The sequence below is a fragment of the Monodon monoceros genome, unplaced genomic scaffold (assembly GCF_005190385.1).
Source record: "Monodon monoceros isolate NGI ecotype Baffin Bay Population unplaced genomic scaffold, NGI_Narwhal_1 Super_Scaffold_6, whole genome shotgun sequence".
In the NCBI taxonomy this organism is placed as follows: domain Eukaryota; kingdom Metazoa; phylum Chordata; class Mammalia; order Artiodactyla; family Monodontidae; genus Monodon; species Monodon monoceros.
Genome location: NW_021703783.1, coordinates 95,381,033 through 95,394,060, shown reverse-complemented (window position 1 = coordinate 95,394,060; position 13,028 = coordinate 95,381,033). Strand labels below are relative to the sequence as shown.

General features: G+C 58.7%; 1 protein-coding gene across 1 annotated transcript in view; it reads left to right on the top strand.

Moving 5' to 3' along the window:
• Positions 1–13,028, top strand: part of SULT4A1 (sulfotransferase family 4A member 1) — a 31,288-nt gene that overhangs the window by 6,149 nt on the left and 12,111 nt on the right. The window contains exon 2 of the mRNA XM_029206152.1: positions 11,783–11,913. Within this exon, the coding sequence (XP_029061985.1) occupies positions 11,783–11,913 (131 nt within the window). The remainder of the gene's footprint in view (positions 1–11,782; positions 11,914–13,028) is intronic.

Here is a 13,028-nt window from a genome sequence, read left to right as displayed (position 1 = left end):
TGTGGGACTGAACATCCTCCCGTGCCTCCCTCCTATCTTTCAGCACTTTAGAGCTGCCACTCCATTGTCTCCTGGCTTGCATCGCTTCTGTTGAAAAGTCAGCTGTGATTCTTTGTTCCTTTTGGAATGGCCCTTTTTATCCCTCCCCCCCCCCCCCCCGGTTGCCTTCAAGATCTTCTCTTTATCTTTGATTTTCAGCGCTTGAATATTATGTGTCTAGGTATGTATTTTTTCAGGGAGGGGGATTCTTATTGTGCTTGGGGTTCTCTGAGCTTCTTGGATCTATGGTTTGACGCCTTTCCTACTTTTGGATGAATTCTCAGCCATTATCCCTATGAATATTTCTTCTGTCTTCTCTTCTTTTGAGATTCCAATTACATATGTGTTAGATTGTTTGATACTATCCTATAGCTCTTGTATATTCTATTTTTTCACCCTTCTTTTCTCCTTGTGTTTCAGCTTTGGGTAATTTCTGTTGACCAATCTTCAGGTCAACACATTTTTGACCAGAGGTGTATTATGGCCACGGACGTTAGTTTCTGCAAAAATCCCCCGGTCAGTAATGTGTTCACTGATTCTTCCGCTGGGTCAGGTCTAGTGATGAGCTCACTGAAAGCATTCTGTATTTCTGTTATTGTGTTTTTATTTTTCCTCTAGTATCTCATTGTTTTGGTAGCTTCCATCTCTCTGCTGAAATATTCATCTGTTTATGCATTTTGTCCATCTTCTCCATGAAATCCTTTAACATTTTAATCAGATTAATTTTAAAGTCTGATTCTGTTGATTGTTTTGTTTCTTGACTGGGATATATATGTGTGTGTGTGTGTGTGTGTGTGTGTGTGTGTGTGTGTGTGTGTATATATATATAATTTTTTTTTCTTAATGTGTAGTACTTTTTGATTGAATGCTGGACACAGTGTGCCCACATTAGAGATTGGAGTCAGTTGTATTTATGCTTGGAAATGGGCCTGGCTTTTCTTGCCATTAGTGTAGGTGGTGAGTCAGTCTGGTAGGAGGAGGGCTGTGTTTGGATTCTGTTGTCCCTCTGGGCACTTGAGTGACGACTGGTTTTAATTCCTATAGCGTCACCTTGTGCTTCGCGTGGGAAGCTGAGTTTCCAGAGGGTCTTTCCTCAGTGTTTCTGCCCTACCCTCAGCTTTTGGTCTGAGTCTCAGAGGGGTTTCTCCCCACACCCTGTTCCCTACCTCAGGGGTGGACTGCTGTTTCTGGTTGCTCTGTTGCTGGCTGAGAGGGGAAGGCTCTGAGGGGAGGTCCTCTGTCACCTGGTCCAGCTGCAGCCTTAGGCAGGCCCTGGGTTCCTGGATCTTGGTAGGGCTTTCTCAGTGATGCCCTTAGTGGCAGCCAGCTCTGCCTTGATGGTGGGTCTTGCGCAGGAAAGAGTTTCCTGTTCCTCTTTCAGCATTTGGGGGTCTCAGAGCCCAGGGGCAAGTTCCTACCTTTCCCGCAGGGGCAGAGTTCTTTTCTTTCACCCAGTCTCCAGCCGTGTTGGGTCTTCACCAGCACCCTGGGGGGTAACAGGTTTTGCTGCCCCTCACCCAGTGGCTTAATGCATTCTTCCCATAGAGGAGAAGAGTCCCAGCAGGTTTCTTTCCTTTTCCTGCAGCCATGATGTTGAGGAACGCTGTCTCCACCCTGCCACCCCTCGTCTTTTTCACGAGCACCTAGTAGGTCTGCAGAAGAGCGTCTGCTTGGTGCCAGCTCTCCCCTTGTGTCTCTTGATCTGCAAGCCCGCCGTCAGCCTTTGCGCTTTGGGGAAATTCCAGCTGGATTCTTCTTTCCTGCGTGCGTGGCGCCTGGCTTCTCCTCCCCCTGGCCCGTCCTCCTGGGGTTCCAGTCTCTTGGCTGCCCCGCAGCTTCAGCTCTCTGACGGACTTGAGTCAGGTGGGGTCTGGCAGCTTGTCTGGCCGTTGCCGGTTAGTGTCGGGCCGTGCTCCTCCCAGCTCTCTGCACCCTGGCTGGGGTGGCACTGCTTCCCGCTGTCCTGATGGTCAGGTGAGGCGGTGGCCGTGTCTGCAGCTTCTGGGGGGGCAGACAGGGTCTAGACAGAGTGATGCTCTGCTGTTAGCAGCGGGTAGGGACCCAGCTGGGGCTTCTGGAGCACGTTAGGGCAAGTGCAGGGGCCGTCAGGAGGCAGAAGCCCCCCCAAAACATGCTTTGCAGACTTCCTGGGGTTTCCGGAAGCTAAACAAGTCATTTCCAGAGGGGCTGGAGAGCCAGAGAGGCTTGGGCTTCCAGGTGGCTCTCATGAGGCTCAGCTCAGCCTGGGATGAGCCAGGGTCTCCTGGGCCCCCCACTCCCACCAGCGGCAGGCCGTGGTCTGGGTGATGGCACAGATGCTCGAGTCTGCATTGATCCTTCTCAAGCCTCAAGCAGACTGGGAGCTGAGAGCGTGGCCCGTCTCTGTGCCGGGAACGGGGGCCGGGGGGGGTGTCCTGTCATCCTCAGAGCCTCACGGCCAGAGATGTCCCTTATCAGGTGAGGAACTGAGGCCCGAGGAGAAACGGGCCCGGGTCTTGGGGGCAGAGCCCACGGGGGCTGGCTCCGGGGCCCCAGCACGTGGGTCCTGGCGTTTGATCCGTGGGCGGTCCTCCCCTGGGGTGTGGTGGGTAGACCTGCTGGGACGGGCTGAGTCTTCCTGGGGTCCAGGCCTCAGGAAGCGGCCGAGCCGGGATTTCAGATGTGGCCTCTTGAAGCTCGTGCCCACATGGTCTTGCCTCCCCCATGGGAGGGGCGAGGCCCGGCACGAGGAGGGGGTGAGCCTGGGGCCTGGAGACCTGGAAGCGAGGCTCGGCGTGGAGGAGTGAGGTGGGAGGTGGTCTCAGGAGGTGCGGCAAAGAGGAAGCCAGGAGCGGTACCCTCGGGAGACGGGTGGGCACAGCACGGGGGTCTCCCTCAAGAGGTGGGGGCCGGGCCTCATCCGTCAGCTCCTGCTTCCCAGCAGTGGAGGGTGCTTGGGGCCCAGGGAGAGCGGGTGCAGGAGCTCCTCGTGTGGGGTCTGCCCACCGCACTCCAGGGCGCCGAGGTGGGATGGTGGGCGCTGACAGGGTCTGCTGGAGGAGGCGTTGTAATGACCTAGGCCCGAATCCGATCTGGGGCAAGGCGCTCAGCCTTCCTGAGTCTCGGTGTGCTCCTTTTCAGATGGGGTGATATCTCGCTGGGCTGCTGGGAGGACCGGATGTGATGATGGGCGTGGAAAGCCTGATACGCTGCTAGCCCTTAATTTCATTTCTTCTCTTTCGTTCCGGCTCCACCCGGAGCATTTTCTGCCTGTGACTGTGTAAGAGACAGCCCAGACTCAGTGCCTAAAGACAGGGGTTATTACTGTAGCCCAGGGCCCGCTGTCCTGATCTCAGCCCGTGCATCTGCGGGCTGCCTGGGGGCCCTGCTGCAGGCTGGTCGCGGCTGGGGCGGTTCTCATCAGGTGTCCCTGGACCAGGAGGCTAGGCTGGGAGTGTCCTTCCCTTGGCAATGCTAGAAGCACAGAAGAGCAAGTGGGAGCGTGCAAAGCTCTGTGCCTTCGCCTCCCTGGCTACAGCCAGTCCCTGCCGTGCCCGCGATCATGGGGACCCTCTTCTGGGAGGGGCTGTGAAGTCTCAGGGCAGACAGTGTGGGTGGGGCAGGGTGGAGAACTGGGGCTCCTACTGCTGTACCCCCAGCCCCTCCCTGACACGCTGCATCTTGCTGGTCCGTGCTCCTGTCCTTTGGGTCCCAGGTCGAAGGCTGCTGTTTAAGAAGAGCCTTCCCAGACTTCCCCAGACCCTCCTGGAGGTGGGGCCTCTCCCTCCTGGGGGAGCCGCCCGCTCTGCCTGAGGGGTCGGCAGCCTCTCGGTAGGGGGCTGTGTGCGGGGTCCTGAGTGTGTGTCCGCATCTCTGAACCCAGGAACCCGAGAGCTCAAGGCCCGGGAGAATTTCACCCTAAGGAAACTGAAGGCTGGAGCCTAGTGGTTTCGTCAGGCCCCCCAGTCGCTGCAGAGCGCGGCTGGGAATGTGGGCCCCAGATGCCAGTCCTCAGCAGCAGGGACTGTGGCAGCCAGGGCTGTCTGGGGATGGGCAGCCTCGCCACCTGGCTGTCGGTCCAGCTGTGTCACAGCATCTGGCATCGCCCCACAGGAGGGACAGTCACACCCAGTGGCCAAGTCTGTTTCCCCTCTGTGTCCAGCAGGGCACAGAGCACAGGCCAGGCTCACTTTCCAGGGTCCAGCCCCGCCTCCCTCTGTCTCATCCTTGCTCCATCCCCAGCTGGGAAGTGGTGGGGCCTGAGGTTAGAGCTTTAGCCTGGAAATGAGAACGTGTGGCTTGTGGCCTTGGTTTTGCTGCCCACTTGCTTTGTGAGCCGTGTGTGGTGTGTGTGTGTATATGTGTGTGGGGTGTGTGTTTGTGTGCGTGTGTGGGGTGTGTGTATGGTATATGGGTGTGGTGTCTGTGTGTGCTGCGTGCGTGTGGTGTCTGTGTATATGTGTGTGGGGGGCACATGTGCGTGGTGTGTGTGTGTGCGTGTGTGCGTGTGGTGTGGTGTGTCGAAGCACTCTGGTTCTGGAGTCAGACTGTTCTGGGTCCTGGGTTCACGGCCCACTCGCGTCTGTGGCCCCAGGCAGTTCGCCTCCAAGTCTGCTTTGTCGTGTGTGAGACGTGGCGGCAGAGGCCGCTGAGCGGCCTGTGTGGCTCAGATGGGGAGGGGCCGTGTGAGCTCCTGGCACAGCGCCTGGCACGCTGAGCACCGTCCTCAGCTGTCCCTGGGGGCCTGCAGGGCGCCTCGTGTGAGCCAGCCTGGGCCTCTTGTCCCGGTTCCCGTCCACTGCAGCCTGAGACGGGAGCTGTGCCCCTCCTTGTTGGGCTCCGTGTCCCCTGTCAGGATTGTCTCGGGAGCTGAGACAGCCCCTGTGAATGTTCCCAGGACGGGGAGGTGCTCAAGGAGAGCAGCTCCCTTTGCTCCTTCCTTTCCAAGGGGCGTGTCCTGGAGGCCTTCTCAGTGTCTGCTGGGTTAGCACGTCCCCCCCCCACCCCGGCAAGGGGCCTGCAGGACCCCAGGCCCGGCTGGTTTGGCAGCTCCGTGGGCTGCAGCTTCAGGTGCGCAGCTGTTGCTGTTTCTGAGGGAGCTGGACTGACCCCGGCTGTGACACCTTGACGTCCGGTGCCTGCAGAGTGCCCGTGGGGCAGACTTGAGCACGCCTGCTCATCGCCGCTTCCTCTTCAAACCTCACTACGTGGCGCTCCAGGAGTAGGAAGCTCTGAGGCCCTACTCCCAGGGAGAAGGAGAGGTGGGGACTGTTTGGAAGCTCAGATGTGAGGCTCAGTGTTAGCTGACTTAGCGGGTAGAGAAGCTAATGCCAGCAGAGGGCAGCACAGCCAGCATGTGAACCCCTTGGCTGCAGGGCCCCAGGAATCATGCCCCTCAGGGTGGCCGCCGTGATACGCGGAGGCTGAGAGCTGGCAGCTGTTACAAAGACGGGTTTCTTTGGGGGAAGTTGATCCAGAGAAGCTGTGGGCTTGGGGATGCCATGCAGAGCTACAGGCTGGGGTACAGTGCTGAATTGGAAACGGGGGTCGAATGAAAGCTACATGCTTGAAAGGGAGGTTCCCAGCACCCTCCGCTCCTTGGCTTCTGGGATGCCTGTGGTCCCCCAGGACAGAGAGTGGAGGCACCTTCTCTGGAGAAACTGACCCCAAAGAAAAGACTTACAAATACTTGCGTGTGGGCATCTCCCATCTCAGCTGTGAGGGCACCCAGGCTGGGCTGTGTTTACAGACACATGAAGCCCTGCAGTCAACAAGTCTTGTCCTGGACAAGCCTGGACGCAGATGGCTGCGTCCAGTGGCTCGTTCTTAACCTGTGGATGGACTCAAGGTCTTCAGATCTTAACGTCTCCAACGTGAAGGACAGAGACCTGCAAAAACCGAACAAAACAAAAAGCAGCAAAAGGAGCTTGGCGGAATCAAAGACAATGTACAGAGCAGAAGAAAACCTGAAAAACAAAACACCACCTGCACTCCTTTGTTTTTTTTTTATTTTAAATTCTGCTTCTAGTTGCAAATCCCTAGTATGTAGGACTATGCTTTTTTTAATTAATTAATTAATTAATTAATTAGGTGCGTTGGGTCTTGGTTGCTGCACGGGAGCTTTCTCTAGTTGCGGCGAGCGAGGGCTACTCTTCATTGCGGCGCGCGGGCTTCTCATTGCGGTGGCTTCTCTTGTTGTGGAGCATGGGCTCTAGGCGTGTGAGTTTCAGTAGTTGTGGCACACGGGCTCAGTAGTTGTGGCTTGTGGGCTCTAGAGCGCAGGCTCAGTAGTTGTGGTTCATGGGCTTAGTTGCTCCATGGCATGTGGGATCTTTCCAGACCAGGGATTGAACCCGTGTCCCCTGCATTGGCAGGTGGATTCTTAACCACTGCGCCACCAGGGAAGCCCTGCCACCTGCACTCCTAACTCTGTAATGTCGTCAGAGAGTGAAGACAGGTATTGTAGTTGAAATTTTAAGAACTCAGTTGTGAGGTTTGGGTGGTCAAGCAGAGGAAATATCCCAGGCAGTAGAGCAAAAATTTTTACAAATTGATGACAAATGGGAGCAAAAAGAGAAGAAAAAGTGGAAGATTTCAGAGTTGCAGAAGGAGAGAACAGGGAGAATGGGAGAGAGAAAGTTCCTGAAACCAGGATTTCCAGAACTCCAGGAGGGAGTTAAAGACTCCCCTTGTGTCTGAATGTGCCCCCAGGCACCGTGATTGAGTAAGAGACCCTGCTGAAGCACTTAGCTGTGAAATTTCAAACCTGAGATACAGAGAAGATTGCAAAGCTTCCCGAAGAATGGCCACGTTCAAAGGACTAGGAACAGAGGACCTCAGAGTTCTCGACGCAGCATTGGCAGCTGGACGACGGGAACGGTGCGTTCAGGGTTCTGAGGGGACGTGGTCCCCAGCCTGGAATTCCATACCCAGCCCAACTGCCGGTCCCGAGCGAGGTAGAAACAGGCGCTTGTAGTCACATACCGTCCCACACAGTTGTCACGGTCAGCAGGCAGCTCGGGGTGGACTCTGCCACCGTGTGCACGGACACCAGCGAGGGGCACACGGGTCAAGGGCGCAGTCCATCCAGCCCGAGGGAGATTGCAGGAAGACAGTCGTGGGGCGCTGAGGGGCAGGGGCTCCACCCCAAGAGATAAATGGGATTAGAGCACACCTCCTGCATTTGGCCGTATGGAGAGGGTTTGCCACAGAGCTGGAGAAGGAATTATTAATAGGTCCGTAGAGCACTAAGCAAGCAAGCGAAGGAAACACAAAATCTTGTGCAAAAAGGCAGTGTAGTCACTACATGGTGTACTTTGAATTAGACTGAAAATTGTCCCGGGACCGTGTCGGGGCAGGGAAGCCTGCAGGAGGGAACGTGGCTGGGTCGTCGTCTTGCTCAGTCAGAAATCAGTAGCCCATGAAAACACACAGATCGTGAAACAATGATGTAAGCACGTCAGAAACCTGAGGGTAAGAGAAGAATCAGCAAGGGTTTGCTCTAGACGTGGGAGTCAGGTGGGGAGGGGACCTAGATTTTCTGTCCTGAGTCTTTTGACTTTTAAACTAGGTACATGTGTGACTTTGGTAAATAATAAAAGTGAAAATAAAAGAATTCCAGGACTTTCCTGGTGACCAGTGGTTAAGAGTCCGCCTCCCAATGCAGGGGACATGGGTTCAAGCCCTGGTCCGGGAAGATCCCACATGCTGTGGAGCAACTAAGCCTGTGCAACACAACTACTGAGCCCGCGCGCCTAGAGCTTGTGCTCCACAACAAGAGAAGCCACCGCAATGAGAAGCCCGCGCACTGCAACGAAGACCCAACACAGCTGAAAATAAATAATAATAATAATAAAAAGAATTTCAAAGGGTTCCAGCCCCGGGATCCTGGTGGTCGGGGACTCAGTTCTGATTGGTTCTGACCCTAGAGTGCTGGCGCCCCCGTCCCCAGAGTTCTGGTGGGAATTTTGATGGGCTCCACCCCAGCCTTGTGGCAGGTCGGACTGGACTCTGGATCCCGGGGGAGTTCCGCCCGGAACCCCAGTGGTTTCCTACGGGTCTTGGCCTCAGAGGTCTGGTGTCAGAGTCACTGCCGACGCTGAGGTGCCACCTGGGAGTGATTTCACTGCCGTCAGCAGAAGCAGGTCCGTGAAGGATTGCATCACGTCTGTTGAGTTGAAAACGAGCTGTTGGAAAGCGTGTGGCTTGTGTTACTCCCTGCCAGGCGGTCCCACCCACCCGGCGGCCCTGTGTGTTCCCGGGTTGAAAGCCTGGCTGTGCCCCGCCTCAACTCGGACTTGCTGGGCGGCGGGCTGGCCTCCCAGGCGCCTCTCCCCGGGGGCTTCGGACGCAGGGGGATGGTGGGGTGGGGGCTGAGGCCCCGCTTCGCCCGCACCTGCGGGAGGGGAGGCCCCCCAGCGTCCTGCTGCAGCAACGTGACGGCCTCGCACAGGACCCTCCACCCGTCCCCCCTCCCCTGGGGGTGCTGGGGAGGCCGCGTAGGGAGGTGGGGATGTGGGCTCCCCTTCCGGGGTAGCGCTCCCCTTTCCAGCTCTGTGACCTTGCACTGGAACCTGATCTCTGAGCTTCCTTGTTAGTGCGGGGGTGCTTGTGAACCCCCCTCTGCCGTGTGCAGCCTCACAGGTGGGGCGCCTCCTGTGGGCTCTAACGAGGCTGGCCTTCCGATACAGATGTTCAGTGGAGGTGTGGATGGAGCTTGTGGAACTGGCATGTCGATATTGATGTAAGACGTACTAACGAGGTGTGTCTGGGTCACTACCTGCAGGGGCTGCAGGGGCGGGCGTCCTGAAGACCTCCCTGGGAGAGGCCTATTTTGGTGGAAACTCTTCGCACAGTCGTATTTCTAAGCGCACGGACCCGCCCAGTGCAGCTGCCCTGAGCTGCCGGGTGGACGGGCCTCACCAGCAGGAGCCTCATCTGTAAATGGGGGTGGTGGTCCCCACCTCTTAGGTTGGTGTGAGGGTCCTGTGGTTGATGGACAGAAGTTCTTTCTGATTGAAGAGCCGCCGCAACACTTTCTTCCTTCAGGGCCTTTGCTGCAAAGCTGTCTCCTCGAGGAGTCTTCCTTGATCGACATATCCCATTGAACAAACCCAGGGTTTGTTCGTGCATTCAGAAAAGGTGAACTGAGCCTGGCCATGTGCTGGCTGTCCCGGCAAAGAGCCAGACAAAACCGCTCGTGTCCTGTGGAGGGCGGCGGGGTGGGAGCGCGCAGAGGACCGTGCAGGCCGTTCCCGGACTGTCGCTGCAGTGGGGACCGGGGCAGGGCGAAGGGTGCTCGTCATGTGGCTGTTCAGGGGAGCGCTCACACCTGAAGGACCTGAGGGAGTGAGGAAAGGGCTCCGGGCACGGGACCAGCCAGGAGGCCGGTAGGAGCTCGGGAAAGGGAGAGAGGCAGGTAGAGAGGTGCCGGGCATGGGGCGTGGAGTGTGACCGGCAGGCCTGCAGGCCAGGTTGAAGACCTTGCTCTACTCCTCGGAGGGTCCTCGGAGGTGCGGGGTCCTACGAGGGACGGGGTGCCCTCGGAAGTCCCTGTTGGGATGGGTCGGGTGGTCCTGGCTGCTTTTGTTGGACTGAAAGGAGGGTGAGCAGGGCAGAGGGCTGTGGGGCCTCCAGCAGCGCCCCCGATGGAAGGGTCGGCTCCGCGCTCACCTTGATGGTAGGTGGGCGAGGCGGGCTTTGGGGGGGCAGGAGGCAGGGGCACCTGGTCCGGCGGGGAGCTGGGCGGCAGGTTCCATGTGGGTCGGTGCGTGCGGGGGTCAGCGTGGAGCTGGCCTTCGGGGTGGGGCTGCTCGAGGCCCCGGGGGAGTGTGTGCAGCTGGGAGACGAGGGGGCAGCACTTTCAGGGGGCGGGGGGAGATGAGGAATCAGGAGCAGAGACCGATTCCCCCGAAGCGAAGGGACCAGGGTGGTTGGGGAGGAGGACCTGGCCAGCGTGTCTCTTCTGGGGAGTCAGATGGGGTGATGGCCGGGCAGGCCCTGGCTGGCCGCGGTCCCGGAGTGGAGCTGAAAGCCTGGACGGAGTGGGGCCGCGCAAGGGCTGGGGGAGCACAGAGAGCTACCTTTCTCCCCAGGCTCCCTTCCTGCCACCCCGGGGTGCTGCTGGGGCTCTGCCCTTGTGGGATCGGCCCACTGCATGTCCCGACCCAGGCCCCTGCTTTTCCTTCCTGCACAGATGCTGAGATGTTGGGTTTGCCTGCCGTGTCCTGTGTGCTGGGCCCCGGGGGTGTTGGCGGGGAGACGGCGCTGTCGCCCCTGGAGTGAGGCCTTGCAGTCGGTGTGGTAATTGGGAGCGTCGTAAGCAATTCGCGCCGGGCGAGGATGAGTAATGGGGGACGTGGGGGTCCGGGAAGGCCAGCTTGCTGGAGGAGACGACTTGAAGCCGCTGTGCACGGGTGAGGGCCAGCAGGGAGCCTCTGGGGGAGGGGAACCCGCACCCCAGGGGGCTGGTGCAGAGTACAGGTGAAGGGACCACCGGACTCCAGTGTATGGACACTGGGAAGCTGCAGAAGGGTCTAGGCTGGGAGCCATCCACCCTGAATCTGAAATTCGCTGTTCATAAGGCACAGAAGGGCTGTCCTCGAGTCTGGATGGGGGACCTGTCCAAGCCGCGTTGCTGGGACAGCCCGTGGGGTGGTCTGAGAGGAAGGAGTTGGCGGGCAGGGCTGCAGCTGCGGCCCCACGAGCGGGGGAGGCGCCCTCGACACACACCAGCGCACCTGTTCCCTGGAGGGCCTCTCTCCGTCTTTGAGGGTCTGGGGTGTCACTGGGCTGAGTTGTCCCATCTCCATGCTGGCTGGGCCCCCTCCGTCTTTCTCGGGGAGCAGGTTCTGCTGACCACAGCGCTGGGCAGACAGGTGGTGTTTCCTTTGAATTGAATTATACCTTGTGTGTGCATACTTCCATGTAACTGCCACCAGACCAAGGTAAAGAGCCATCCCGGCACCCCAGAAGCTCCTTCATGTCCTCTTTGAGTCGATAAGCTTCCCCCGGAGAAGCACTGCCCTCACCTCTGTCACCGCAGCCTACTGCCCCATTCCGGAACGCACAGGAATGGGGGCGTGCAGAATCACACAGCAGACGCCCTTTGCTGTCTGGCTTCCACTGCTGCCTAGTGTCCCGTTGTCTGAGTATCCTGGCTTATTCATTCGTTCTGCTGCTGACTGATGTTTCCAAGGTTTGCTCTTCTGAGTAACACTGCAGGGTCGTTCCGGTATGTGTCTGTCAGTGTTGTCTTGTACATTTCTCCGGTCACAGGGCATAGCTGTGTTTCACTTTAGCAGGTACCAGTAGACATAGTTTTCATTGTAAATCATTATTGGCTGGCGAGTCATTCCCCTGGACCTTCATCACTCCTGGGTAAACGAAAATTCCGCTTCTGGAAACCCAGGACTGAGAATCGTCCGTTCATGACAGTCCTCGAGCCCTGGGGAGGCAGGTACTGTGTGTCCTGTTCACTCCTCACAACAGCCTTGAGAAATCTCCTGCCTGCGTTTAGTGCCAAGAAAACAGGAGCTCAGAAAACCTGGCTCACCCGCGGTCACCCCGAGAGGTGGCATTCGGGCCAAGGTCTCACGCCTAGGCCGGTGTTCTTCCACTCGACTCGAGGCACTCCTGGGACGCTGCACGCCCCCCAGCTCTGCGGCCCTTCAGCCCTTTTTCTGGGTGGCAGGCGCTGACCCAAGAGTGGGGCTGGCCCTTGGGCTTCCTCTGGGCGCCCCTCACTGGGCTTCTCTCCCTCCAGGCACCAGCTTGCTGCAGGAGGTGGTCTATTTGGTGAGCCAGGGGGCCGACCCTGATGAGATCGGCTTGATGAACATCGACGAGCAGCTCCCGGTCCTGGAGTACCCGCAGCCGGGCCTGGACATCATCAAGGTGGGCTCTGGGCGGGTGGCAGCAGCCCACACGACCCACTTGGGGCCTTTCCACGGTTGCACCCTGAGTGACGGGTGCTCCTGAGGGGTTCCTGGGGGCCTCGTGGGCGGAGGGAGAGCAGTGAGCTCCCGGGACCCCCAGGTAGCTGGTGCGGGGGGGGGAAGACTGATGGGCCTGAGCCGGTGGCAGTGACCCTGGAACTGAACCAGTGGGTGACGTGGGTGGCTTGGAGGGGGAAAGGAGGCAGATGCCAGGAGTAGGGGAGATGGGGGGGGGAGTGTAGGGGTGAGGGGCCTCCTGCTGTGGCTCATCCCATCTGTTGAGGGGGCTGGGTGGGGTGTGTTTGCATCGAACATTTGGTGTCAAGAGTGAAAAAAACCTATTCCCAAGTCCCATCCTTTCTACCCCTCAGACAGATCTGGAGTTTTTTCTCTCCATCCTCCCCTCTGCCACCTCTTCATTCAGGCCTCATTTCCTGCATGGTCCACCTGTCCCTTCTCCCACTAGGCGAGCAGCCTGAAATAAGCTCTGAGAATGCCCCCCACCGCTGGGTCGTTGTCCCGCATAAGCCGGTCTCTGCACCCCAGCCTCCAGCGTTGGCCCACCTGCGTCTAGCCCCTCCCGGCCCTGTGCCCGCCACGGTGCTGCAGCCCGTGTTGACCCACCGCTGAGCCTTCCAGTAGAGCTGCGTGGGCCCCCGCCGCGGGCTGCCCTGATCTTGGCTTTGGGGTCCCGCCGAGGACTGAACTGACCGTGATGTCACAGCCCTCACAGAGCTGAGATCCCAGTGAGGGAGCCCCCAGGACAGGAAAACCGAGAGTCCTAGTGGTTGAAGGGTGACCACCCCAGACGGGAGCAAAGTGGGACGGGACCGGGCCTCTCGGGGAGCGGGGGGCACGTCTGAGTCACGGCCTGGGAGCGGAGCACTGGCCGAGGGAGGGACCGGTCCGGTCCAGGAGCCGCAGGAGTTCTGCGCTGAGGCTGACTGCGGGGCCCCCTCTCCGCGACCGCTCCAGGCTGCCATCGCGGCCCACGTCCTCTGAGCAGACCCCTGACGGTACACTGTGACTCAGGCCACGGGGGCCGAGGACGGGGACCGCGTCGGCCTGTGTCTG